The sequence below is a fragment of the Narcine bancroftii genome, chromosome 4, assembly GCF_036971445.1.
Source record: "Narcine bancroftii isolate sNarBan1 chromosome 4, sNarBan1.hap1, whole genome shotgun sequence".
NCBI classification, from domain to species: Eukaryota; Metazoa; Chordata; class Chondrichthyes; order Torpediniformes; family Narcinidae; genus Narcine; species Narcine bancroftii.
The window spans coordinates 127,830,887-127,857,705 of NC_091472.1; the positions used below are offsets into that span (position 1 = coordinate 127,830,887).

General features: G+C 39.6%; 2 protein-coding genes across 7 annotated transcripts in view; one reads left to right on the forward strand and one right to left on the reverse strand.

Moving 5' to 3' along the window:
• Positions 1 to 4,230, reverse strand: part of naa25 (N-alpha-acetyltransferase 25, NatB auxiliary subunit) — a 151,323-nt gene extending 147,093 nt beyond the window's left edge. The window contains exon 1 of the mRNA XM_069932813.1: positions 2,910 to 4,230. Coding sequence (XP_069788914.1) covers positions 2,910 to 2,931 — 22 coding nt within the window. The 5' untranslated portion in view covers positions 2,932 to 4,230. The remainder of the gene's footprint in view (positions 1 to 2,909) is intronic.
• A 334-nt stretch (positions 4,231 to 4,564) lies between these two features.
• Positions 4,565 to 26,819, forward strand: part of LOC138761141 (TRAF-type zinc finger domain-containing protein 1-like) — a 36,914-nt gene continuing 14,659 nt past the window's right edge. For 3 of the 6 annotated variants that reach the window (XM_069932815.1, XM_069932819.1, XM_069932820.1), the window contains exons 1-6: positions 4,618 to 4,769; positions 13,137 to 13,199; positions 13,451 to 13,586; positions 14,477 to 14,530; positions 21,037 to 21,460; positions 25,658 to 25,921. In XM_069932815.1, coding sequence (XP_069788916.1) covers positions 13,156 to 13,199; positions 13,451 to 13,586; positions 14,477 to 14,530; positions 21,037 to 21,460; positions 25,658 to 25,921 — 922 coding nt within the window. In that variant the 5' untranslated portion in view covers positions 4,618 to 4,769; positions 13,137 to 13,155. The other 3 variants (XM_069932816.1, XM_069932817.1, XM_069932818.1) reach the window with 3 other exon arrangements.

Below are 26,819 nucleotides of genomic sequence, written 5' to 3' on the forward strand. Positions count from 1 at the left end.
AGGTAGTTGTGACCTCCGACCTGTTTTTTTTTCTTTTTAATTTTTGGGTTAAGAAGTGAAGGTTTTTTTTAATTATTTTTTTTAAATAAATAATTTTTTAAAAACTCTTTTTGTTTTCTGATTATAATTGAGAGGGAATTAGGAGGTTTTTTTCTCTTTTTTCTTTTTTTTGGGTTTTTTTCTCTTTTTTTTCTTTTTTAAGAGGATGATGTCACAGAAGATAATAAGTCAAAAATTGAGGATGTTGAATTAGATGAAGAGGAAGATGAGGGGAAAGGTGATAAGAAGAAAAAGAAGAAAATTAAGTACAAATACATTGAGGGAGAAGAGTTTAATAAAATTGTTAATTTCGATAGAGAATTTTGAAGATGTTATAAATGAAGAATATGGAGAATTTTATAAGAGTTTGAACTTTTTTCTTTTTTTATATAAGGGGAGGGGAAGGGAATAAAAAGTTTATCTGATTGTTTTTCTAAGGGATGTTTTTGTTCTCTCGATGAATTATAAAGGAAACTTGGTATTAATGGAAATTCTGTATTTATGTATGATTCTGTATTTATTTATGATTTTTTGTATAACAGATATGTGGTTGATATATGATTTTAATATTTGAACTTAGTTTTAAAGTGGATTTCATTTGTTAAATACATGTATTATGTTTGATTTAAATATATGTTTAAGGGTATTATTTTAGTATTGATTTAACAATTATGAAGGTGCGTGCGTGCGTGCGTGCGTGCGTGCGTGCGTGCGTGCGTGCGTGCGTGCGTGCGTGCGTGCGTGCGTGCGTGCGTGCGTGCGTGCGTGCGTGCGTGCGTGCGTGCGTGCGTGCGTGCGTGCGTGCGTGCGTGCGTGCGTGCGTGCGTGCGTGCGTGCGGCATCCCCAATGCACTCAAAATATTTCTTCTTGATAGTAGATGTTTTCCATTTGAGGTGCTTTTGGAATAGTTTAAGATGGTGATTAGGGTGCATTGGTGGGGAAAGATCAATTTCAGATTATCCTGAAAGGAGAAGGTGAAGAATTGCATTAGTACCAACAACATTGGTAGAGATGGGAGGTTCTGCATACATATTGTGGAGCTAGTAGAAAGATTATAAATGATTTTAAAGCAACTAATATAAGATTACTCGTTGCTTTGTGATAATAAGTAAAGTGAGTGAATTAATGAGTAAGTGGAGAAGTGGCAGAGAAAGAAGGCTTTAAATTTATGAAGCATTGGGTTCATTGCTGGACCCGGTGGAATGTGTATAAAATGAATAGGTTTCACTTCAGCAGGACCAGAACCCATATCCATGCAGAATGTTTGCTAGTGCTGTGGAAGAGGATTTGAACTAATTTGGCAGGATGATGGGAACCTCTTGTGGAATTTGGAGAGGAGAGAAACAAATTAGAAAATGGATATTATATTCAACATTATTGTTAAGTAATAAAACACAAAATGTGATATTACATGAAATTTCCTTTGATCTACCAAAAACCAGAGATTCGCTATCAGCAGAAATTGCCCAGTGCCCCTTATAGCCAGAGAAGGAAAAGCAAAAGACAGTCTCTCAAGAGTCACTGAATGTCCATGGCTTCACCTCCAATGCTTCTGCAGCCACGCAGCCTTCAGTATAAACCATCAGCAACCCAAGCTCCAGATGAACTCCTCTGACATGATCAAGGAGCCTCTGATGCCCTCGGCTCCCTCTTGCATCTTAATCCTGATACAACTTCAACCACTCTCCAGCAGAATGCAGCCTGGTGCGAGTCTTGACTGCAGTCGCTCGCAGTCTGTGTGGTCTCCTCGTCTTGAGTCGCCAACAGCCTTCCGCCTGTGTGTTCTTCAGCTTTCGAGCTCTTCACTAATCTGCTGCCATAGTCACTGTTCCATGGGTAGTTCCCTTTGCTTCTCCTTCTCAAACTGGGGGTGGTCTCACATTTACTGGTGTCCTGCACCAGTTCTCTGCTTCCCCTTGTGGCCACTGCTGATCATAAGCACCGCCATTTTGGGCCCAGATCCCATGGTCGCAGGGTTTTAAAATAAACCACCATCAGCTCCTTCAATAAGCTGTTTAAAGCCTGCACAGTACCGACACAGTCGGACTGGGAGGTTGCACCCCGCAGGGGAGTGCTATGACTTCGCTCCCTACTCTCCACAGGTCTGCACCAATGGCAGCACTACTGTTACAGCAGACCTAGCAGAATTGCCATATTTTTCTTTTATTAGAAAAGTAATCATAATAAATTAATAGCAAACAACAAATAAGGGTAAAATGAGGAGTACCATAACTAAATAGTTGCAGCATCCACCACAAGCTGGATAAATCAATGACATAAAAAGAAAAAAACAGTAGATATTTTATTGCCATTATGGAAGCATGGCCATATGGCTGCAGAGTGGCCAAAGCTAGGAGCTGAATGTTCAAAGATATTTGAAATTTTATGAAGCCATGCAATATGGCTTTTACTATGGATGAGATCAGTACAGTAGTACGAAATATTCTTGCCTTGGCAATAATAATGTCACAAAGGTTCTGTCATGCAAAGGAAACAGCAAAGGAAAGTAAACATTAGTGTATTTATTTATAGTTCAAATAGCAAATATAATACATTACGTTTCCCCATATCTGTAAAGCTTGGGACTGAACGGTTTTTGGTTATATTTTTTTCAGTGAACAGAACAAAACTAAAAAAAAAAAACCCAGAACAGCACAGTAGCATCAGTTGTCACCTGTCCCTGACCAGGAGTCCGAGTTCCTGCACAGGAGCCCAAGTTCCACGCTCCTGCCTGGGAAGTCACTCTCCTTAATGATACTGAGACAAAAGATATTTCCAATTGCTTGCAACTGGGAGACAGCAGAACACAGTTTGTAAACTAAGTACAGCTGAAGGTAAAGAAGTGAAAAGAGAGAGGGGAGGGAGTTACCTGAAACGAGGACAATTGGCATTCTAATTTCTCCCCATGGCTGCCTGACCCACCAACTTCCTCCAGTCGCTCACTGATGGCTCGAGATTCCAGCCTGCTTCTCTGACCTGTCATCTAGCCGTTCAGCGTGTCTTCCTGGTTGGTTCTGACTTTTGTTGTTACCAAACTGGCGCCAATGGAGTGTCAGAGCCCCACATGGCCAAATCGGGAGATGAATTTTTTTCAATTTGTGACAATCATGTCGGCGCCGCAAAAATGTTCAGTTAATGGAACATTTTGTTTACAGAATTTTGGATAAGGGGAAATGTACTGTATTGCACACACCATAAAAGATAGAAGAATTTATGGCATTCATACAGAATGACTGTTTATTAGTTCTATGACTAAAGGAAAAGGCAGTTTTTGATTTAGTACATTGAGAAAAATTTAATTGGTAATCTTGTTGTCAATTGTCCTTTCGTGAAGAATGGCTATAACAAGGTAAATTTTACTCTTTGAAAGTGATGTACAGTGGTTTAATCCCAAACTATATTATGAAACCAAAAAAGCAATTTATGAAGGTTTAAAGGCAAAATTGGTTGTGGTTGATTTGGGAACATATTTTACAAGATATTACAGTGGACTGGATAGCATTTCATAAAATAATGCATAATTTTCAGAAAAAAAGATAATTCTTTCCAGCACAAAAGCCAAACGTGAAACATGAAAATTGAACAACTGTGGCTTATAGGAGTGATTAAAGAAAATGTCATCTTTACATAGGACATAGTACAAGTCCTTTGACCAAATCAAACTAAACCCCCTATTCCTCATCATATGCAGAAGCCTCTTAAATAGTACTGTTGTATCTGTTTCTGCCAATAACCATGGCCATACTTTAGTTATCAAGACACCAAGAAGTCTGGACACCACTCCTAGTTCCTTTGTTAATTTTGAAAACATTTTGGAACTTTAAAAAAGGTAGAATTCACGCGTAAATTCAAATTCTCTTTGTTTTAACTTCATCATTAGAATTGTAACTAAAGAAAAATATTGCCATTTCAATTCTCAGAAATCCTGTGTGGTACATGTCTTTCTTCTTTGGCTGGGCTTCGCGGACGAAAATTTATGGAGGGGTAATGTCCACGTCAGCTGCAGGCTCGTTTGTGACTGACATGTCCGATGCAGGACAGGCAGACACGGTTGCAGCAGTTGCAGGGGAAAATTGGTTGGTTGGGTGTTGGGTTTTTCCTCCTTTGTCTTTTGTCAGTGAGGTGGGCTCTGCGGTCTTCTTCAAAGGAGGTTGCTGCCCGCCGAACTGTGAGGCGCCAAGATGCACGGTTTGAGGCGTTATCAGCCCACTGGCGGTGGTCAATGTGGCAGGCACCAAGAGATTTCTTTAGGCAGTCCTTGTACCTTTTCTTTGGTGCACCTCTGTCACGGTGGCCAGTGGAGAGCTCGCCATATAACACGATCTTGGGAAGGCGCTGGTCCGCCATTCTGGGTAGTGGTACATGTATAAAAGCAAATAAAGGTCAAAGATTCCAGAAACTAGACCTTGTTATATATGAACAGTAGTTGTCCATTCAGCGGGCGGGCTCTCGGCGTCGTATTGGGATTGACAGCCATCACCGCCTCTTTCCGGCAGACGCAGACGCGACCAACCAGTGTCGGAGGGAGGCGGGACTTCCGGCGCGTCTGCCTTTGCGTTGTTGCTGAGGTGAGTAAACATCGAGGGAGGGAGGGAGGTTGCGGCGAATTTGTTTGGTGGCAAGCCTTTAGAAAAGAAATCCTGTAGAATTTTGTACTGGTCTATCCTTGTTTTATTCACCCTGCCTCGAGTTCATTGGACTTCGGAAGGGGCTTTTACGGTCGAGGACGGTGAGTGACAGTGGCCGTTTCCGCCTGCTGGCCTCCTGGTTTTTGAAAACCCAGGACTTTTGTACATCCAAAACTGCTAAATGAGCTATTATCCGTCCTTTTTTAAAATAAAATCATAAAAAGGGAAGGAATTTTGAACATCTTTTGCGGCGTAGTTAAAATTCGGTTGATTTTTCGGAGGGGAGGGGGTCCTTGCCAAAGAAACTGATGAAGTTATTACAATATGTTTCGGTTTCTAAAACCTTGAGGTTTTTATTTAAATCGCCGTCATTTCCCTGATGACGTAAGAAAGGGATCCATTTTTGGGATTTGTTCGGGTGATGTAATTGCAACAGTAGTCACAGTTCTTAAGACTTGTGTTCGCGATCCAATAATGCCGTGTAACTTTTGTTTAGATACACAACACGGTAACAGGCCATTTCGGCCCACGAGCCCGAGCCGCCCAATTACACCTAAGGGGGGGGGGGGGGGGGGAAGGAAACCGGAGCCCCAGGGGAAAACCCAAGGAGAGAATGTAAGCTGACAGACAGTTCGGGGTTCGACCCAGGTCCGGTCCCGAACTCTAAAGACGTTAAGGTCTAATGGAGTGAAGGACCCTCGAAGAAATGCACAAAGTTATGAGGCATAGATAAGGAAGATGTTCAGGGTCTCTTTCCATGCTAGGAGTGTCGAAGATGAGGAGACGTAAGAGTTTTAAAGGGGATCGGAAGGAAAGTTTTTCATACCCAGTGGTTGAGATCTGGACTATGATGCTAGAAAACGTGGTTGAGACATTTCTAAATAAACTTGAGTAGGCAAGGCATGGAGGATACAAACCCAACTGCCAAATGTGATGTGTACATGGATGCAGTGGGTGAAGGATTTTTTTTGTGCTGCGTGACTGATTCCAAATGGAAGGAGGCGCAACTGATTGCAGTCTCTCTAATGTCTGACAGACAAGTATTTCCAGCACTTCAGTTTTCTTTTGGTTTCCAGCCAATGAATTGAAGACAACTTTATTGCAACTTTGTCAAATCCAGAAAATATTTGTTTTAACTAGTCTTTCTGGCATTGGTGAATACAGCAAATTTATCTCTGTATTGTTACTGGACCAATGACATGAAATGCACAATAGGTCAGATTAGTATTATTGTTGGTGTAGAGTTTGGGAAGTTCTAGAATTTCTTGTTTCCTCAATGCTGACAAGGTGCAGCAATTAGCCTAACAGTTTCAAGGCAAGGGAAAAATCAGTCTGGGTTGCTATTGTTGTCTGCAGACTTTCTTGTTTAACTGCTGTTCTTGACTCGCGTCCAATAATTTATAATAGAAATTATATGGGTGGATTTTGAGCATGGAAGATTGAGCTGTGTTTTGATTATTATGGCTGTGTAATCCTCTTGTCATTGTTATTTCATGCAGAGGAAATGGGGTCAGGTACTGGAAGGCTGCTGTTGTGATACTTGAATTGATTTCAGTGGAAGGTGGGGGGCATAAACTATATAGGGTGGAATTTTGGTGGAGGAGAATAGGGCAGGAAAAAACATTGGTGTTTTTGTGTGCTCTGTATATTTTTTATTACCACCCTGTTGCACTCACATCTACCATCATGAAATGCTTAGAGTCTTGTCATGGGGCACATCAAGCTCCTGCTGCCCCCCCTCACTGGACCCCCTACAGCATGTAGATCCAACTGCTCCACGGACAAAGCCATTGCCACCACCATCCATCTAGCCCTCACCCATCTGGAAAATAATGACACTTGTGTTGGAATTATGTTCATTGACTTCAGTTAGATATTCAACACAAACATACCTCAGTACCTGATAGATACGTTGAGTCTGTTGGGCCTAAACACCTCCCTCTGCAACTGGATCTTGACTTCCTGATGGGGAGACCTCATGCAGTCGAGATTGGAAACAGCAATTCCAAGACCATTACACTGAGCATGGGGTGGGGGGTCCAAGGGCTTTGTGCTTAGTCCACTGCTGTTCACTCTGCCGACTCATGACTGTGCAGCAAAACACAACTCAAATCACATCATCAAGTTTGCTGACAATGTGGTGGACCTTATCAGCAAGATCAATGAGACAGAGTGCAAAGATGAGGTCAGTCACTAATGGACTGATGCAGAGCCAATAACCTGTATCTGAATGTTAATAAAAGAGATGGTTGTCAACTTTAGGAGGCCCCGGTGAGGGGGGGGGGGGGGGTGGAATCCCACTCCACTGACCATTGAGGTTGTTAAGAGTACTAAGTTCCTTGATGTACACTTGATGGACTATCTCACCTTGTCCCTCTACTTCCTGTGAAGGCTGAGAAAGTTCATCTCCCACCCTCTATCCTCACTACATTTTATAGAGGATGTATTGAGAGCCTGATTTGGAAACTGTAAAAACACAAAATGCTGGAGAAGCTCAACTGGTCAAACACTGTCCTTTTTGTAGCAAAGGCAGAGATACATAACTGACATTTTGGGCTTGAGCCCTTCATCAAAGTATGAGAAAATGCTGGCAAGTGTCTGATCAAAAGAGTGGGAGGGGGGTGGCAAGGCAGGAGATGATAGGTGGAGAAAGGAGGGAGGGTGTGTGTGTGGATGAAAGAATTGGAAGGATGGGAAAAGGGGGAAGGGGAAAGAAAAGGCAACTAGGTTTAATGGAATTAAGAAAAGTCAATGTTCATGTGGCTGGAGGGTGCACAGATGGAAAATAAGGTGGTGGTCCTTCAATCTATGGGTGATCAGGGTGGGACATGACATAAGCTATGGACAGACATGTGACCCACAATTGAAATGGTTGGCCACTGGGAGGTCGCTGCGGTTACGCACTGAGCAGAGGTGCTGAGTGAAGCGATCTCCCAGTTTGCGACCGGTCTCTCTGACGTAGAGAATGTCACAAAGGGTGCTCCAGATGTAGTAAATAAGCCCTCTGGATGTACAAGTGAAGTGTTCTTCATGTGAAAGGCCTGTTTGGGTACCCTAGACTGTGGTGAGGGAGGAGGTGTGAGCGCAAGTGTTGCACCTCCTGTAGGCATGGGAAGGTGCCGGGGGTGTGATGGATGGGGAGGGATAAGTGCATGAGGGAATCGCGGAGGGAGTAGTCCCTGTGGAAGGCCGAGAGAGGAGGAACAGGAAAAATGTGTGGTGGTGGAATCCTGCAGTAAGTGCTGGAAATTCTGGTGGATGATGTGTTGGATGTGGAGGCTGGTGGGTGAGGATGAGGGGGAATTCTGTGTTTTGCTTCTGGGAGCAGAGAGGGGGCCAGGGGAGATGAGTGGGCAATGGAGGAAATGCAGGTGAGGGCTGAGTCAATAGTGGTGGAGGTGAACCTATGTTGTGGAAGAAGGCAGACGTTTCAGAAGCTCTGGGCTGGAAAACCTCATCTTGGGAACATGGAGGCTGAGAAATTTAGAGAAGGCGATGGAATCCTTGCAGGGGGAAGGGTGTGAGGAAGTGTAGTCTAGCTAGTTATGGATTTGGAGGGTTTGTAGTATATGTCAATAGAAAACTTGTCTCCTGAGATGGAGACCGATCCAGGAAGGGGAAAATGTTATCAGAGATGGACCAGGTCAGTTGGCCGCAAAGTGGATGAAGCTGACAAGCTCATGGCGGGTGCACAAGGCAGTCCTGATATAGTCATCTAAATATCTTTGCCTTTGCTTCATAAAGGACACTGTTGAGCTTCTCCAGCATTTTGTGTTTTTAATTCAAGTATGGTATCTACAAAGTTTTGTGATTTACTTTTGGTTTGGAAACTTACCACCTCAGACTGTAAGGCCCTGCAGATGATCGTGAAGGCAGTGGAGAAGATAATTGGGGTCTCTCTTCCTACTATGATGGACATTTACAACACACGATGCATGCAGAAGGCAAATAACATTAGGAAGGACTTCACACTCCCTCTTGTAAACTTAACTCCCTTTTGCCATCTGGAAGGAGGTACCATAGGATTTGGGCCCTCGTGTCTAAATTGTGCAACAGTTTTTTATCCCCCCGAGCCATCGGGCTCCTCAATTCCTAGAACCTGTGTGTACTAGTATATCATGGATTTTTTAATTGTTATTATGACTTAATATTTAACTCCTATTTATGTAAATCTACTCCATGGTCCTGGAAAAATGCTATCTCATCTTTGCTATGGACTGCAATACTAGTTATGGTATGAATGACAAAGGTGTCTTGACTTCGTGTAAAATAAGTTTTTCACAATTCTGAACACGTACGTTATTAAACACTTCAATATTGTAAGTTGCCATTGGACAAATTATTTATAATTTTGTAATTATATGGAATTCAATTTAGTTCTCGTTCATTCTTCAGTTTTACAAATTTTAAAAAAACTTAAATTTTATTGAATTGAAAACCATTGAATGGAAGTGAAATACACAAATGAGGTGGAGAAACTCAGCAAGTCACGCAGCATCCAAAGGAAGTGAAGGGTAACCAATTTTTTGTCTACCATAAAGAAGTTCTCTCCTTTCACATTTGTGTAGTACACTCAACCCTAGCATCTGCAAACTTTCTTGTTTAAATATGGAATGGAAGTCCTCCTTTGAAGTTCATTCAATTCTGGGAGACCTTGGAATCAGCAGAAAATGAACAGACTTTTTTAACATTTGGTTGCAATCAGACAATCAGTACCTTAAGTGTGTGTGTGGGCATTTGTTTATTTAATTCTATCTGTCATTTAATAAATATTTTGATAGTGATTTCTTAAGCTTGTTTCTCACATTCATTGAACCAGAGGAACAGGATAATTGTACCATACTTATATTAAAAAAAAAAATATATATAAATAAATATATATTAATTAGCCCCTTTCACACTTGCATCCCACTTGGCTGCAAGGAGCCATCCTTGGGGTTTGGACTGTTCTACCTGCTACTGGTGATGTCATGACGCATTAAGTGATGGTGAACCTACTCTAAATCCGGATCTTGTATTTGATTAAAATTATGCATATTATAACTTAATTAAGCTTTATGTACAACACAGTATGAGCCCTTCAGCCCCTGTTGTTGTTGGGCCAACCTATATAAACCTTTATCAGGGACCGTGGGAAAGTGTGAGCAATAAATAGGAATAGCAGACAACTTTTAAACAGCATGGGAAAGTTGGTAGCGCTATTGCATACAATTTAAAAATACAGTGGGGGAAAAGTGATGGCGGACCTGCCCTCCCAAAATTCCATGCAGTAGAGAAAGGGCTGTATGCTTGGTTGCATGCACAGAGCATTCATAGAGGGGTTTCTCTGCCACACGGCATTCTGGGAAGTCAGGTCTGCTATTGCTTTCTCCCCCCCCCACCATGGTTTTTATAAATTGTGCACTATAGCGGTACCAATTTTATAACCATATAACCATTTACGGAGCGGAAACAGGCCATGTTGGCCTTTCGAGTCCACACCGGTTCACTGATTTTGTGCGCAATTTTCCCACGCTGTTTTAAAAATTGTCTGCTATTGTTCTCTATACCTTTAATCTTTTGTTCCTGCACCCAAACAAAAACTTGGGTCATTTAAATCCCACAATGCAATTACCCATTTCACACTTGCTGGTGTCTGCAGATGCTGAGGATTGTATTAGGGGTTGACGCCTTCAATCCCCAGTTGAGATGATGTCATCTGACGCCAGTGTTTTGCTGATTTTGCTTACACACTTTTAAGGCTGATTGGTGTTTGATTCCTGGGATCACTTACAAGTGTGAAATGGGTTAATGTTAATATATATCATTCTAAACCAGTAATCGAAATGGAAACTTATTCCATTGCTGTAGTTGTATCTATCTTTGCATTTGTGCCATTATGGACATCATGGATAGGCACAATTATGGTGTAATATTTCATTTAAAATTTCAATGCATAATTGCAAAGAAACAAAGTTTTATTGTCTGCTAAATTGATACTCGGAAAAATATTTGAGGGCAGGAACTTCATCAAAATTGTATAACTGATATATTTACACGCGATTATCAAGATCCTATCATCGAACTCTGCTCATCTTTCAACTGAAGAATTTTTATAGAACAATTTGCAAGTGTTAACATTTTGTATATGGTTCCTAAAATCTAGTGTGAGCCGTTTAAGCATTGACACCTTTAAAATCCAGGTAATTTTTTTTGTTGAAGATTTTATTTGATGTTTTGGAAAATTGTATGTTTTTTTATGATCAAGATTCTTTTTGATTTATCAGTGTTTTTGGAAAGGAGCCAGGAAAGCTTGCTGAATTCTCAGAATTGAAACTTCTTTTGGTGAAAATAAAAACTGAAAGTCATAATACTAAAAATTTAAGTTGCGCTTATTTCTTGGGTAATATTGCTGTTATATTGTAAGAAAGATTTAAGCTCATTTACTGAAAAATATATCTAAAGCAATATTGGTGGAAGTGTCATAGTGGTATGGTGACTGTGACATAGGTGGTTGAATATAGCTGATCATGACAGTTGTGAGCTTGCATTTAGCTTCAGGGGGTTTAGAATTGTTCTCTAATCAGGCAGTTGTGTATTCTGGCAACATGCTGGAAGGTTCAAATGAATAGAAATGCTGTACAGGTACACAATCCAGAAAGCTCAAAAAACTGGCAAGTGGGGCGAGAGACTGGCAGTGCGACTGGAAGGTGGTGGGGGTGGATATGGCAGCACAATTTGGGTAGGCTTAAATCTGGCTTTCCGAAATCTGGAAAAATCCGAAATTTGGAACACACTATCCCCCAAGGGTTCTGGGTAAAGGATTGTGACCCTGTATTTGTGAACTTCTAAGTAACCTGCTATGAAGATTCTTCAACATGGGCAAACAATTTTTGAAAAAAAAATCAACTAAGAATTGATAGTTTTCATTTCATAATTTGTTAAACTACTGTAACTATCCTTGGGCAGCATAAGTTTGTATCAGTAATTGTGTGGAAGTACTAAGGGAGACAAAGGACTACTGTCCAAAGTAATTAAGCAGAATCAATTTAAAAGCTACATTTATTTGTATCTCAGATCTTGGTTATAGAACATAAATGTACATCACAGTTCAGGTCCTTCAGCCTTTGATGTTGTGCTGACCCATATATTCTTTCCTTTAAAAAAACCCTCTTTCTTTCATCCATGTGTCTGTCTTAAATGCCCCAGTGATTCAGCCTCCACCACTGTTCCCAGCAAGGCATTCCAGACACCCACAACTGTGTTTATATTTTAAAAAAACATCCCTGATGTCTCCCCTAAATTTACCTCCCTTAACTTGATGTTTGCTGATCCTGCCCCTTGAAATAGGTGCTGGCTGTCCACCATATCTATACCTCTTATAATAGTTTGTAGACCTCTAACATTTCTCCTCTCATCTTTTCTCCAAAGAGAAAAGTCCCAGCTCTGCTAACCTTACTTCATAAGACTTGTTTTCCAATCTAGGTAACATCCTAATAAATCTCCTCTTCACCCTTTCCCTAGCTTCCACATCCTTCCTTTAATGAGGTGACCAGAACTAAACACGATAAATGTGGTATTACCAAAGATTTGTAGATTTGCAACATGACCTCTCTACTCCTGAATTCAATGCCCCTATTAATGAATCCCAGCATCCCACAGGCCTTCTTAACTAAGTTAACAACTTGTGTGGTGACCTTGAGGGATGTATGGATTTACACCCTTTTCATCCACACTCTTAAGTAATCATCCATTAACCCTGCCCTCAGCCTTCTGGTTTGTCCTTCCAAAATGCATCACTTCACACTTAATCCGGATTAAAATCAATCTGTCACTTTTCAAACTCTGCATTCTGTCTGCAAACCTTCGATAATGTTCAGCTCCTTCTTTGAACCTTTGTCATCTGCAAACTTACTGACCCATTCTTCCGCCTCTTCATCCAGGTCATTTATAAAAATATCAAAGAGCAGAGGTCTCAGAACAGATCCCTGTGGCACTCCACTAATCTCCGACCTCCAGGCAGAATAGTTTCCTTCCATTACTATTCTCTGCTTTCTTCCTACAAGCCAATTTTTTTTATTCACACAGCCAAGATTCACGGAACCTGTACCTCATGACTTTCTGGGTGTCTTTCATGGGGAACCTTGTCAAATAAATTATCATTGTCTTATTTTGCTTACAAAGGATTAATTATTGGGAGACAAATAGTGTGGAGGTACTGTATATCATTTATGGTCCAAAATATTTAAAATTGTGAATCTTTGCATTCTATAATCATTGATTTCTGAATCTGGCTTAAGATAAGGGTTGAATAATGAGTAAGAAAAAGTTTGAAGATGTGAACAACTTTTTATCTAAATTGTCAGTTACCTCTATTGTCATTGGGTATAAAATGCTATTCTGTTTTTACCAGTATCCCATTTACAATGTTCTTGACACCAACAAAGCTTAATTTAGGACTTGATGTACTTGACTATTTTGCTTTGCAGCTTCTGATCAAAGGTAGCCATGTCTGAAGGTCAGGCTGAGGAAACCCATCTATGTGCCAATTGGTAAGAGACCAACTTAGACGATTACTGTGTGTATGTTTGGTTGTTTGGTTTCTGGGTGTAGGCTGTGGAATAGTTGAGTCATGTCCCAAGGATTGGATGTATAGTACTGTCTAGAAGTGATATTTATCGAAAGTCTACCTTGACAGATGACGTAAATTTGTTAAGTGGAATACTTGCAGGGGATTCAGATGCTATTTGTGTTTAAATGTTCCAATTTTGTGCAACTAGCTTGTTTTCTATTTCATTTTCAGCAAACGAGACATTCCTGCAACAAACTTCACTATCCATGAAATCCACTGTAGAAGGAACATTGATCTTTGCAGATATTGTCATGAACCTTTTCCCAAGTCTGAGATGGAGGAGCATTTTCAAACTGAACATGCACTGGTAAGATGTACAAAATTGAAGTTTTGTGTTGCATGGTAAATAAAATGTTTTTGATTAGAAATTCCTAAAATAACCAAATATTGATTTGGCAAGTGATTTCACAATAATTAACATTAACTGTTCTACATAGAACTAATATTCATTAATGATAACAAATGGAAGCACCTTTGTCTCTTTTTCACAACCCCCCCATCACCCAAACAACCTCCCTGACTTTAAATGGTTAGATCAGCCCAAGGAATATCAGCAAAATATAAATGGACTGGAATATTATTAAAACCGATCTGAGAGTTTTGTTCATTACGGTTCATTTCTACACAGAACATTACATTTACATATTGACTTGGGAGAATTTATTTCTTGATCTGTACAACTATTAGTATCGAAAGCAAAATCGATCCTCTTGTGTGACCTCTTTGATCAGGTCCTAGGCCGGTACTTCTAACCTGAAAATTGAAATGGATTCTAGGCCATTTCTTTTCTGGCTAAGTACTAGATTTGGAAATGAATATTGCTTCTCAGTATTAAACTTTGCTTTTAAATAAGTGAGTAAAAATGCATCAATTTTCAAGCAAAGACCAATTGTTTTGGATCTTTCTACAGTTGTTAGGAGTACTGACTTTAATTGCTTCCTTGTTGCCATCTTCAATAAAATAAATAAATTAAATATGGGCAAAATGGGACTTTCTGCCTTGTATGCTTGAAACACCGTTGATGTATCTTTGCCTTTGCTACATGAAGGACATTGTTTAACTGCTGAGTTTCTCCAGCATTTTGTGTTTTTACTTCATCCATGGCATCTACAGAATTTTGTGATTTACTTTTGTTCTAATCTACAATAAGTAGCAGTGTTTATATTTGGGGTATAAAACTTGTCTCTAATGTTTCAGGTTAACTGCAAATGCAACATGAAGATGGAAAAGAATCAGTTGGAGAAGCATGAGGTGGGTATCTGTCTCTTCCTCTTTATGTACTTACTCTCAGCATTATCTAGCAAAAAAAAATCCTTTGTCAAATGCAGATCTTAGTATCGAGTGGAATGGGTTGTCATTTGGTGATTTGAAGCTTTGCCAGCATTTTGTCAATTTGTAGTTAATCTGCACCTTATCAATTGCATACCTTTGTTCTCCATCTAATACTTTAATCTTTTGCAAAAAAAACCCCTTTTAAATTTCAGATGTTTCACAATCTAGAATTCCAATCCTTTGGGGAAAGGATTTGAGATTTTATACTTGTGTTAGGTGTTTGGGGTGGGGGGGCCAAGGGGAGGGGGTAATCTTTTTAATTTGATGTTGACCAGCTCACTTTAAACTTTAGGAGGATATCTTATTTTGAATTCCTTTAATACCTAGTTGTGTGGCACATAAATAAACCATTTAGCCCACCGTGTCATGCTGAACATTTTGCCCTAAAATACTATCCTTTATGCTTTCATTATGTCCTACTCTGCCTTGTCTATTTAATGGTCTATCAAAATTCCTCTCAAAAGATGTAATTCTATCTGATTATCACCTCCTCCGATAGTGAGTTCCAGATTACTGTTTATAAGATCACCTTTAAATCTTCTACCTCTCACTGAAAACCTATGTCTTATGATTTTCCTTTCATGGGGAAGGAGAAAATTCTGACTATATCAATGACTCTTTTACATACTTTTCTCCGGTCACATCTTGGCCTCCTTTTCTCTTGGGGAAAACAAGCCCATCTTATCCATTCTCTCCCTAATTGAGGCAACCTCTTGGTGCATTTTCTCTGTACTCTCTGAAATGCAACCACTTCCTTTGGTGTAGTGTAAAGAACTGCATTCAATACTCTTGAGTGTGGTCTGACCAGTATTTTGTAAAGTTGCAATATAATATCCCAACTTTTATATTCACTGCCCAGAGACTTGAGCCACCTGGAGTTTGTGTAGTATATTCATTAGTGCACTACCATGCACAGTATTTCTATTTGACTTTAAAAATTCTTAATTTTTGCACCTGTCAGGGTTACATTTCATCTGTCAATAGTTCCCACCCCCACCAACCTTCGGTCTGATCTATGTTGTTGTTGCAATCCCAGGCAATCTTTCTTGCTATCACGAATGTTATTAACTTTTGTGCCATCCATAAGCTTTCTTTTCATGCCTTTCACATTCGCATCCAAGATAATATTAGAAACAACAAGAGCCCAGGCAACAATCCTTGTAGTATGCCACTGGTCACAGATTTCCATTTCGAATTGTATCCTTCCACCATTACCTTCTTTGCCAGATCACTCTAGATCTTGTGTGGTATCATGTTGAATGCCTTAAAGTCCAAATAAAAGTCTCTACCATTGATGTAAAGTTTGCAAATCTGTAGTTACCCAGCATATCCCTGCTGTCCTTCACGTTTAGAGGATTCTCTAAATGACCAGTTCTCCAGGTTACTGGTGCTAATAAGAAGCAAAAATTGCCTCTACTAACGGATAAAACTTTCAACATACTATTATATGAAAGGATCCCTAATCTTTCCATTTTATCTTCTACACTTTCCAAAACATGCTCTCAAGGAACTGTTTTTAAAGGATTGTCACTTGTCTGCTGTAATTTTTCCCACAAACATCAATTTCCAATCTTCTCTCACTGACCAACAGTATCCTTTTCTGTATTACCTTGAATTTTAAAGAAATAAGATTACTTTTCCAAAAGTGTTTTCCCACTGACACTTGCATCATCTGTCCAGTTTCACTTCCTGAGAAAAATTCCAGTTCTGCCCTATCTCAAGAAAATGTTACAAAACATTTTTTTAAGACCTGCTTGCCTCATCTCAGCTTCTTGAATTTTCGTGTGTCAACTTCGAATTTCTTGAATGTTTTAATGTTATGAATTGGGATAATTATTCACTTTTAAACTCAAGAATACAAATACAGGTACACCATTCTTTATCTGAACATCTGAGAGAGGGGAGAGAGGCAGCGCGAGTAGGGGGAGGGGGGAGATGGCAGCACAATTCGGGTCGGTTTAAATCTGGCTTTCCGAAATGTGGAAAAATCCGAAATTCGGAACACACTGTTCCCCAAGTGTTCTGGACTGTGCACCTGTAGAGATTTTCTTCTGACTTCTCTTCTTAAATCAATACAATTTTGTTAAATTTCTTTTCCAACACTTTGAAGACAAATATAACCATGTCATGCAGTGCCCCCCAAACTGAAATCAACAGTCCAGATGGAGTCTAAAGTTCAGAGAAACTGAGATAACACTTCATCACATTTGAAATTCCTATAATTCAAGTAGATTACAAAAAAAATAGACAGGCAAAATTATTCTTGCACTCAGCTGATCAGTTTGGTTGCATAGGATGTAGAGAAGGAAAAATAAATTACATTCTGCAAGAAAAAAAAATCAATAATTTTATTTTTCCTTGTGTTGACTTTTGGCTTAGAAGGGTTTCACAGATGCCCTCCATCAGCCGTCGAACTTGGGTAATTAATGTGCATGCCTATATTCTGGTTTTCAGCTTAAATAGGAACAAAACAAATGTCACTGCTGAGTCAGATCCTCTCCTAGCCCAAATAATTTCAATAAGAGCCACAGGATACAGTCAAAGATTGCAGATTTTTAAAATTTTCTGTCATTAGCATACAGATGTGAAATTGGATCTCAAAGCCTGGGCATCATACTTCAGAACTTAGCTATTAATGCACTCAAAAAAAATTTCTATCATCTTCTGGCAATACTGTGTTAACCCTGGAGTTGAGGATGCAACGGAGTTATGGCGATGGTAGAAAACAAGTTGGACAGTACAAGGCTGTGTATTTAGATCCCTGCTCAATTCCCTGTATATTTATGATTGCATAGCCGATCTCGGCTCCCATGCTATCTATAAGTTCGCTAATGACAGCACATTGTTGGCTGAATAATGGGAAATAACATGCAACTGCAGCAGTTCATCGTCTCTCCAAGTTTCAAGGCAGCCACCATCATCCTGGTACTAAGGAGGGCAACAGTAACAGGCCTCACTGACCTCCACCATTATGAAATGCTTCGAGTGTCTGGTGATTGGATGCATCAAAGCACACTTCCTGGAAACACAGGACTCATTTCAATTCACCTACAGATGAAACTATCCACTGATGATACTATAGTCTTGTTCCTGCAATCTGTCCTGACTCACCTGGAGAATGTCGACTCACAAACCAGGCTGCTGTTCATCAACTTCAGCTCAACATTTAATATGATCATTTCCCCAGAGGCTGGTGACGAAGCTCTCCTCACTGAGATTCAGTGCCCCTCTCTGTAACTGGATTCTGGACTACCTAACAGAAAGACCACAGTCTGTCTGGGCTGGCTGCAAAACGTCAAGCATAATCCTGCTGAGCAGTGATGCACCTTGGGGCTGTGTGCTCTGCGCACTCCTGTTCATGCCCCTGATCCACGACTGCAATGCCACATTCCAGCTCCAACATATTCATTCTGCAGATGACACAACAGCAGTCGACCTCATCAGTAACAACGATGAGCTGCACTACAGTGAAGAGGTGGAAAATCTCATGAAATGTTGAGAGTAACAACTTGAGTCTCAACGTGGACAAGACAAAGGGCATGATCGTGGACTTCAAAAGGTCCAGAGATGACCACCCTCCATTACACATTAGTAACTCAGTAGTGGAGAGAGCAGAGAACACTAACTTCCTTGGAGTCCACTTAAGAAGTGACCAATCCTGGATGCACAATGTCTCCTCACTTGTTAGGAAGGCACAACAGTGACGGCACTTCCTGAGGTGGGTAAGGCTACCAGTCATTATTATGACAACTTTCTACAGGAGCTCTGTCGAGAGCCTCCTTGCCGGCTGCATCATAGTGTGATACAGTTGCTCCACGGCATTGGAACAGAGGACAATCTACAGGTCCATAAGAGAGGATCACTGGGGTCTCCCATCTCCACCAGCCCCCCGCCCAATCGATGCGATCTACTAGGATTGTTATTTGTTGAGAACTCCTATCACTCTGCATGCACCATCTTCCAACTACTAACTATTTCCGTCGGGAAAGATGCAGTAGAAGTATCAGAACCTGAACCACCTCCTCATACAAGCCCTCTGCAATTCTACTATTTATTTAACACATTTTTATATATGTACAGCATCTCCTCTGTGGTAATCCTCAATACCAGTGCCTCTTAAAGCTGCTAACTCACTCCTTATACGCTCAAGATTGTGACCAAATACTGCTCTAACTCTCTTTAGAAGTCTGTAGATGACACCACCTTTGTAAGTCAGATCTCAAACAACAATGAGACATTGTACAGGAATGAGATAGAGAATTTAATGGCATAATGCCAGCAAAATAAAGGAGCTGGTCATTGACTTCAGGAAACTGAATTATTCAACATGAATATCACCAACAATTTGCCTTGGTCAATGAAGTGCACTCATTCCTTTGAAACCCAAGGGAATTTGCCATGACCCTAATATAAAAATGTATTTTTATAGATGCATCATAAAAAGTATCCTATCTGGATGTATCAGACCTTGGTAGTTTAGCACAAAAAAAAATACTCAAGAAAATATATGTATGCAAAAAAGAGAAATGTAAAGAGGAATAAAATGGTGACAAACAATATGCAGTAATAAATAATGTGCAAAGCAAGAGTGTCTTTAAATGAGTCTCTGAGTTTGTTGTTTAGGAGTCTGATGGTGGAGGGGTAGCAATGGTTCCTGAACCTGGTGGTATGAGTCTTGTAGCATCTATACCTCTTTCCGATAGTAATAGCGAGAACAAAGCATGTCTTGGGTAGCATAGAGCCTTGATGATTGCTGGTGCTCTAAAATGCCAGTGTTCCATATAGATTTAATTGGTGGTGGGTAGAATTTTGCCTGTGATATTCTGGGCTGTGTCCACTACCTTTTGCAGGGCTCTCTGCTCAGAGATATTGATTCCCTGTGTCACATTCACAGGTAGACGAGTCTGGACATAAGAGTTTGCAATCAAATGTAACTTTATTTACGCAACAATTAATAGAAGGGCATGGGAAAATAGTGGGAGTAAAACACGAATAAATTAATAAGAGCATGGGAAAAATAGCGGAAAAGAGCATGGGAAAATATGCCCACAATTTAAAAAACATGCACGCACAATTTATGAAGGAGCATGGGAACATCATAGTGGGAAACAAAGGAGGAGAACATTAAACAGTACACTTGTTAATTCACTCAGGTGATGCAGATATTTGCACACTAAGCAGAGGTTATACACGCACTCCTGATTGAGAGGAGGTAGATCTGGTCCCTCTGAACCTGCAAGGGCATGCTTTTGGACCCCTGATCAGTTGAGAGCGGTGGTTGTACTGCCAGTATAGATCTATAGCATTTTGAGCTAGAGCAATACTACGGCTCAGCTTCAGTGCATGAGAGGAGGTAGATCTGGTCCCTCTGAACCTGCAAGGGCATGCTTTTGGACCCCTGATCAGTTGAGAGCGGTGGTTGTACTGCCAGTATAGATCTATAGCATTTTGAGCTAGAGCAATACTACGGCTCAGCTTCAGTGCAGTGTGCATCTTACCTGAGACCCTTCCAAGAGATATCTACGGTAGCAACCTGGCATGTAGTGGTGTCTGGGGCTATCACCACAAGGCAGAGAAAGCGAATGTCCTCTGCTGGTGCTAAATATAGGGCTCTAGCCAATGAGGATGCTAGGTGATTTGAACCAGCCAATGGCAAGGTGTGTACTGACCAGTGACCAAAGCCCAATCTCAACTGATACTCCACTGGCAAATTGTAACTTTATCCTTAACTTGCAACTTTGAATGGAACAAAAAGTACACCATGTACTTTCAGGTGATGTGACTTCCAAATGAGTTTCAGGCAGGGAGTCCATGTGACCAGCAGCAGGGAGGCCACGCCTCTTCCACTCACAACATCCCCCCATACCAGGCTTCGATACAGCCAGTCAGTGCACTTTCCTCTACACCTCTGTAGAAGTTTGCCAAGGTTTTGATGTCATACCAAACCTCCTCAAACTCCTGAGGAAGTAGAGGCACTGATGGACTTTCTGGACGATGACATTAGTGTGTTGGGCCCAGGAAAGATCCTCTGAGATGGTGACTCCCAGGAATTTAAATTTGCTCACCCTCTCCACCTCTGATGCCCCTCAATGATGACTGAATCGTACACTTCTGGTTTTCCCTTCCTAAATTCCAGATTTGGCTCCTTGGTTTTGGTGACATTGAATGTGATGTTGTAATTACACTATTCAGCTAAGTTTTCAATCTCCCTTCTGAATGCTGACTCATTACTGTTTTTTTATACAACCTACTATGGTTGTATAAATAGTTACTACAAGTTGTGCACATAGGACCATATTTGATACTTGTAATACTGTGACCAGCAGATGTGAATTGCAATGCTGGAAATTTTCCTGATGTAGCTGACTTTTTGTCACCCCCTTTTAAAAAAAAAAAAAAAAAAATTGTGTGTTTTGGTTTTGCAGAACATGGAATGCCCTTTGCGGCTGATTAAATGTCAATATTGTGAACTGGAACTAGCATTCAACAAGTCTCAAGAACATGCTGATTATTGTGGATCAAGAACTGAGCTCTGTGCAGCTTGTAGTCGCAACGTCCTGGTCAAAGACTTAAATGTACATCATCTCACCTGTGGCAAGGAGGTGGAGGAAAAGAATAACAACCATATGAAACCCAAATCCAAGTATAATTTTGAAGAAAATGTTGGAATCTGGTTTGAAAATCAACCATTTGGGAGTGTTGTTCAGACTGAGGAGAACCATGTTCGAGTTAGGCCAAGAATTTCCAGACCCTTGGAAAATAAAATTCAAGGGAACAGAGAGATAGGATTTCCAACAAGGTTGACAAATAGGAGAAATGTGCCAATGAGAGGTAGAGACTTGAATCAAGGTAAGGATAGCAATATATGGAAGAGAAACGTTGTATTGACTTGTTTAAACCTATTGGGAGGAAAATATAAGAAAATGGGGCAGACTTGACTGTTTTCCTCTTAACGTTCAATGATCATGGCTGATTTACAATAGTCTCGCCCCCTGTGCCAGTTCCAGATAACCTTCGATTCCCTGATCCTTCAAAAATGGTCTCCTTCTGCCATAAATATTTTGAATGCTGTAGTCTCCTCAACCCACTGTGGTAGAGAATTTCAGAGATTCACTTTCTTCTGCAAAAATAGATTTCTACTCTCTTCCATTTTAAATGGTTCATCCCTTGTAACTCTGTCCCTTTGTTGAATATTCTTCGCACTGGTGAAAATACCTGTTTTCCCTATTATGCCCTATTAGGATCTCAATAAAGTCACTCCACATTTTTCTGAATTCCAAAACATGCAGACCCACCGAAAAGCAAGGTCCCTTTTATGATACATGGCAGCACAAGTACAACAATCATTCATTTTTTTATGAGTTCATGATTTCCAAAATGATTGAATGTGAGATTTTTGTTTGGTAAGAAATTTCAAAGGGGAATGGAAATCTGAATGAAATGTACATGCAGCTGAGATTTCTAGTTAAAAGTGGGCATTCATTCTGCTCACAGACTTCTGAAGGAGCAGAAAAGATTGGAAAGTTACCCATGTGAGAAATTGCAATCCAGGTTTTACATCTGGTTTTTTTTAAACTTTATTTAAGATTTTATAACATGAATAACATATAGGATTACATTTAAAAAAAATTAAGAATAAAATAATAAAATTACAATACAGTATCAGTAATCTAAAGTTTTACATCTGTTGAGTAAATTCAGTTCCAACAGCAATTCTTTCGATATGAATATATAAACAAGAAAATAGGACTGTGAATATAGGAGAGTATTATTTTGTAGGCAGTGATTCTTCTGTGTTGTGACAGAATGCAGAAGATGTTGATTGAAATGAAAGATTTCAGGCATGTAAAGATGCTTCCAGAACTCTATGGTAAAAGTTCCTAGATTTTATTCTAGAACCATGTAATTTAATTGAAATTGTTGGCAAGAGGTAGCTAAACCTATCTTGGCTGTGCATCAGTTTTTGAAAAATAGTTCTGTGCTTTCAATGTGGGTGACCAGATGCCATCTGTGAGCTCAAGAATTTGGACCAGCTTTTAGTTTCAACAAATGTTGTCAGATGATAAAAAAATCTTTTGAATGAAATGTTTAGCTAAGACCACATTTATTTTCTCGGGTGGATATTCTCATGGATTCACTTTGAAGTGGAAGAGTTGCACTTGTGCAGTATAGTTCCTCGATTCGGAGTACTGTAAACCATGTTGAATTTTTTGTTTATTGTCCTGTGTACTGAGATACAGAGGAATAAGTTCATTTTACATGCTCTCCAGGCAAGTCAACCCATACTTAAGTACAAGTAGTGAAAATAAAAAGTGCAGATGATAGATTCACAGAGGAATAAGTTCTGTTAGTATAGTACAAGGACTGTAATCTTTCACTAATGAGAGGTTCACTGAAGAATCTGATCTCAGCAGGTGAAAAACTGGCTTTGATCCTGGTGGTGTACGTTTTCAAACTTGGGCATGTTCTGCTCGATGGGAGGGTGAAGACTCTCCCTCACTGACCAGCATGAAATGAATCCTTAAATATGTGAGCTGCTTTCCCCAGGCAGTGAGATGGAGGGAAGGGTAGTTTGCATAAAGGCCTAAGCTATGTTCATCCCTGAGAAGTTTCTTGCAGTCTTGCGCAGTTCCTGTATTAAGGTGTGATACATTCTGATAGGATACTTTTTATGATTCATTTATTTTTATATTTGGAGACATGCCAAATTTCCTTGAGTTTCTCAGGAAGGTGCTTTATTGACCAAGATATTGTTGGTGATATTTATGTCAGTGAAGTCAATGACCAGCTCCTTCATTTTGCTGGCACTGAGGGAGAGGTGGTTATCCTGACACTATGCCATTAAATTCTCTATCTCCTTCCTGTACTATGTCTTCTTGTTGTTTGAGATCTGACTTACAAAGGTGGTGTCATCTATAGACTTCTAAATAGAGTTGGAGCAGTATTTGGTCACACAGTTGTGAATGTATAAGGAGTGTAGTGAGACAGTGAGTATGCAGCTTAACGGGGCATTGGTGTTGAGAATTACCATGGAGGAGATGCTGTTGCAAATATACACTGATTTTGGTTTGCAGGTCAGGAAATAGAAGATCCAATTTCACATTGATTCCTGAGGCCGAGGACCCCTAGTTTGAAAATGTTCGTTTGGAAATACGGTGTTGAATGTGGAGCTATAATCAATAAATAGAAGTATAATATACAGTGCCCTCTATAATGTTTGGGACAAAAACACTTTTTTTCTTTATTTGCCCCTGTGCTCCACAGTTTTAAATTTGGAATCAAATAATGTGCACGTAATAAAAGTGGACATTCAAGATTTTAATGTTATTTCTATACATTTTGGTTTGACCATGTAGAAATTACTGCACTTCTTTCGTATACATAGTCTCTTCATTTCAGGACAGCATAATGTCTGGGTCATTTGGCTTCACAGGTATTCGTGATTACTCGGGTATGTTTAATTGGTGCAGGTATAAGAGAGCTCTACCTGCTTCTAAGCTTTTGATCATTTTTGGAGTCTAGTTGCCATTTTCAACATGCAGACCGGAGTTGTGTCAATGAAAGTCAAAGAAGCCATTATGAGGCTGAAAAAGAAGAATAAAACAGTATAAGAACTCACCCAAACCTTAGGATTACCAAAGTCAACAACTTGAAACATTGTTAAGAAGAAAGGGTATATTGGTGAACTCAATAATTGCAAAGGGACTTTCCAAGGAAAGCCACCACTGCTGATAACAGACGCATTCTCATCATAATGAAGAAAAATCCCCAAACGTATGTCCAACAAATCAGAAAGACTCTTCAGGAGGCTGGTATGGATATATCAATGACTAGAAGACTTCATGCATAGAAATGCAGGCTACACTGCAAAATGCAAATGGCTAGTTAACCACAAAGGATGGCTAGATTACAATTTGCCAAGAAGTATTTAAAAGCACCTACAGAATTCTTGAAAAGGGTATTGTGAACAGATGAGACCAAGATTAACCTTTATCAGCGTGATGGCAAGAGCGAAGTGTGGAGGTGTAAAGAAACTGCCCAAGATCCAAAGCATACCCCCTTTGACATGGTTTGTGTCTTGCAGATTAACCTCTCTATTTCTGTACATGGTCTTCTGGGGACTGTGGTCATTGACATATCATCACCTGGACTCGTGTTTGGGGAGTTTTCTTTATGACGAGAATACCTCTGTCATGAGCAGTGGAGGTTGTCCTTGGAATACCAGTCCCTTTGTGATTACTGAGCTCACCAGTACATTCTTCTTAATGATATTCCAAACTGTTGGTTTTGGTAATGCTAAGATTTGGTTAGTGTCTTACTGTTTTATTCTTGTTTTAAGACTCATAACAGCTTCTTTGACATTTATTGGAACAAATATGGTCCTCGTGTAGAAAAGTGGCAACAACAGACTGCAGAGATTATCAAAAGCTTAGAAGCAAGCCTAGCTCTCTTTTACCTGCACCAATGAAGCAGTAAAACATACCTGAGTGCTCACACCTATGAGGCCAAACGTCCCAAACATTACAAAGCTCTGAAATGAGGACTATGAATTTAAAAAGTGGTGTAATATCTATGTTAAACCAAAATGTATACAAAAAATCTTGAATGTGCACTTTAATTACATATGAATTATTTGATCACAAATTTAAAACTGGAGCACAGGGGCAAATGAAGGAAAAAGTGTATTTACCTCAAACATTATGGAGGGCACTGTATATTGTCTTTGTTAGTCCAGGTGTTTCAGGGTTGTGTATAGACCCATGAAAATGGTGTCTGCCATGGATCTGTTAATATGATAGACAAATTGTAATGGATAGAGGCTGTAAGTGAGACATGTTCACACAATGTCTGGGATCTTGCTTTGCGTAAAATGATATGGTTTTCTTTCATTACAATAATTACTATTTTCAAAAATAGTTCCGTGGATGTAAAATGGTTTGGATAACTAAATGTTACCAAACTGATTTTTAAAGCAAATTCTTTTTTCAATGTTAATTCCATCTTTTTGGTTTTTAATTAAATGTGTATTTCCTGTTGTTTTTACAGCCAGCGTTACAAGGACTGAAAAAAATCATTTGGCAGACCCTGCTGGTCCTGGACATTTGGATGCCAATTCTAATCTAGATTATCTAATTGCTTTAAGTTTGCAAAATGAAAACAGTGGTGGTGAAGGAGAGTTGACCCCAGTGTGGCAGGATGTTCGCTCAGATTGTGGATATTCAAATCCACAAAACCTTGTCGGGTTGTTCGACAATCAGCCATCATCTGATCTCTTTCCAACTTCAGTAAATTTTCACGAAGAAGTAGCAAGTAAGTTATTAAAAATGCATGCTTCTTGTTTGTCATGGATATTATTAGTTTGTGTATAAGGCAGTTGATCAAGTAAATCTAACCATAAGTAACTTGTGTTTGATTTTTTTTTTCCACTTTTCCTGGTGTATTATATTGATTGCAGCTTTTCAATGCTTTTGATATGCCAAAAGGTACGATATGACCAAATGTGAAGTCAATATTTTGTAGACAGCAATCAAGTTCTTGTTGCATGTGGAAAGTACAAATTACTTTGATAAGTGTGGGGAAAAAATAAATTCAATGATTTAATTCCTGGATTTTTTTTTGTAGGCTGAATGATTAGGATGAACCTTAACATTAAAAAGAGGTGATCTTTAAAATATTCTCAAGATTCTGTCAGGTGATTTTTCTTAGTCTTACCAATTTGGAGACATGGTCTAAAAATAAGGGATTGTTCATTGAGGGATGTGAATGTAATCAGTATAAATGTGGAGATGTGACTATTGAGAATATTGAAGTCTGACATATTTTGGACACCAGAAATTGAGTAGATGGGGATGGCAGGTCAGATTAGTGGAGCAGGTGCAAGGTCTGCATGGCCATAGTTTAATTCTATGAGCTTGTATTTAGATGAGGAAATTTTAAAAAAATAATAATATTTTCATTGTCCCTTTTTGTGCATTGACTTTTTGGGGTTCTTTTGAGATGTCTGTGACAATTCACCTGTAATTTTGGTGTCTATGGTCAAGTTTAAGTGTACGAACTTGTGGATGGGATGGGGAGACTAATGAATTGTTAGTAGGAGTTGGGAGATGATTCTGCCTTTTTTTTTGCAACTGTGTACCAAAGACATAATAAAGAAAAATTGTTGAATCTCTTCTATCATTTAAGGTTCATCTGCATTTTCTTCTAATGA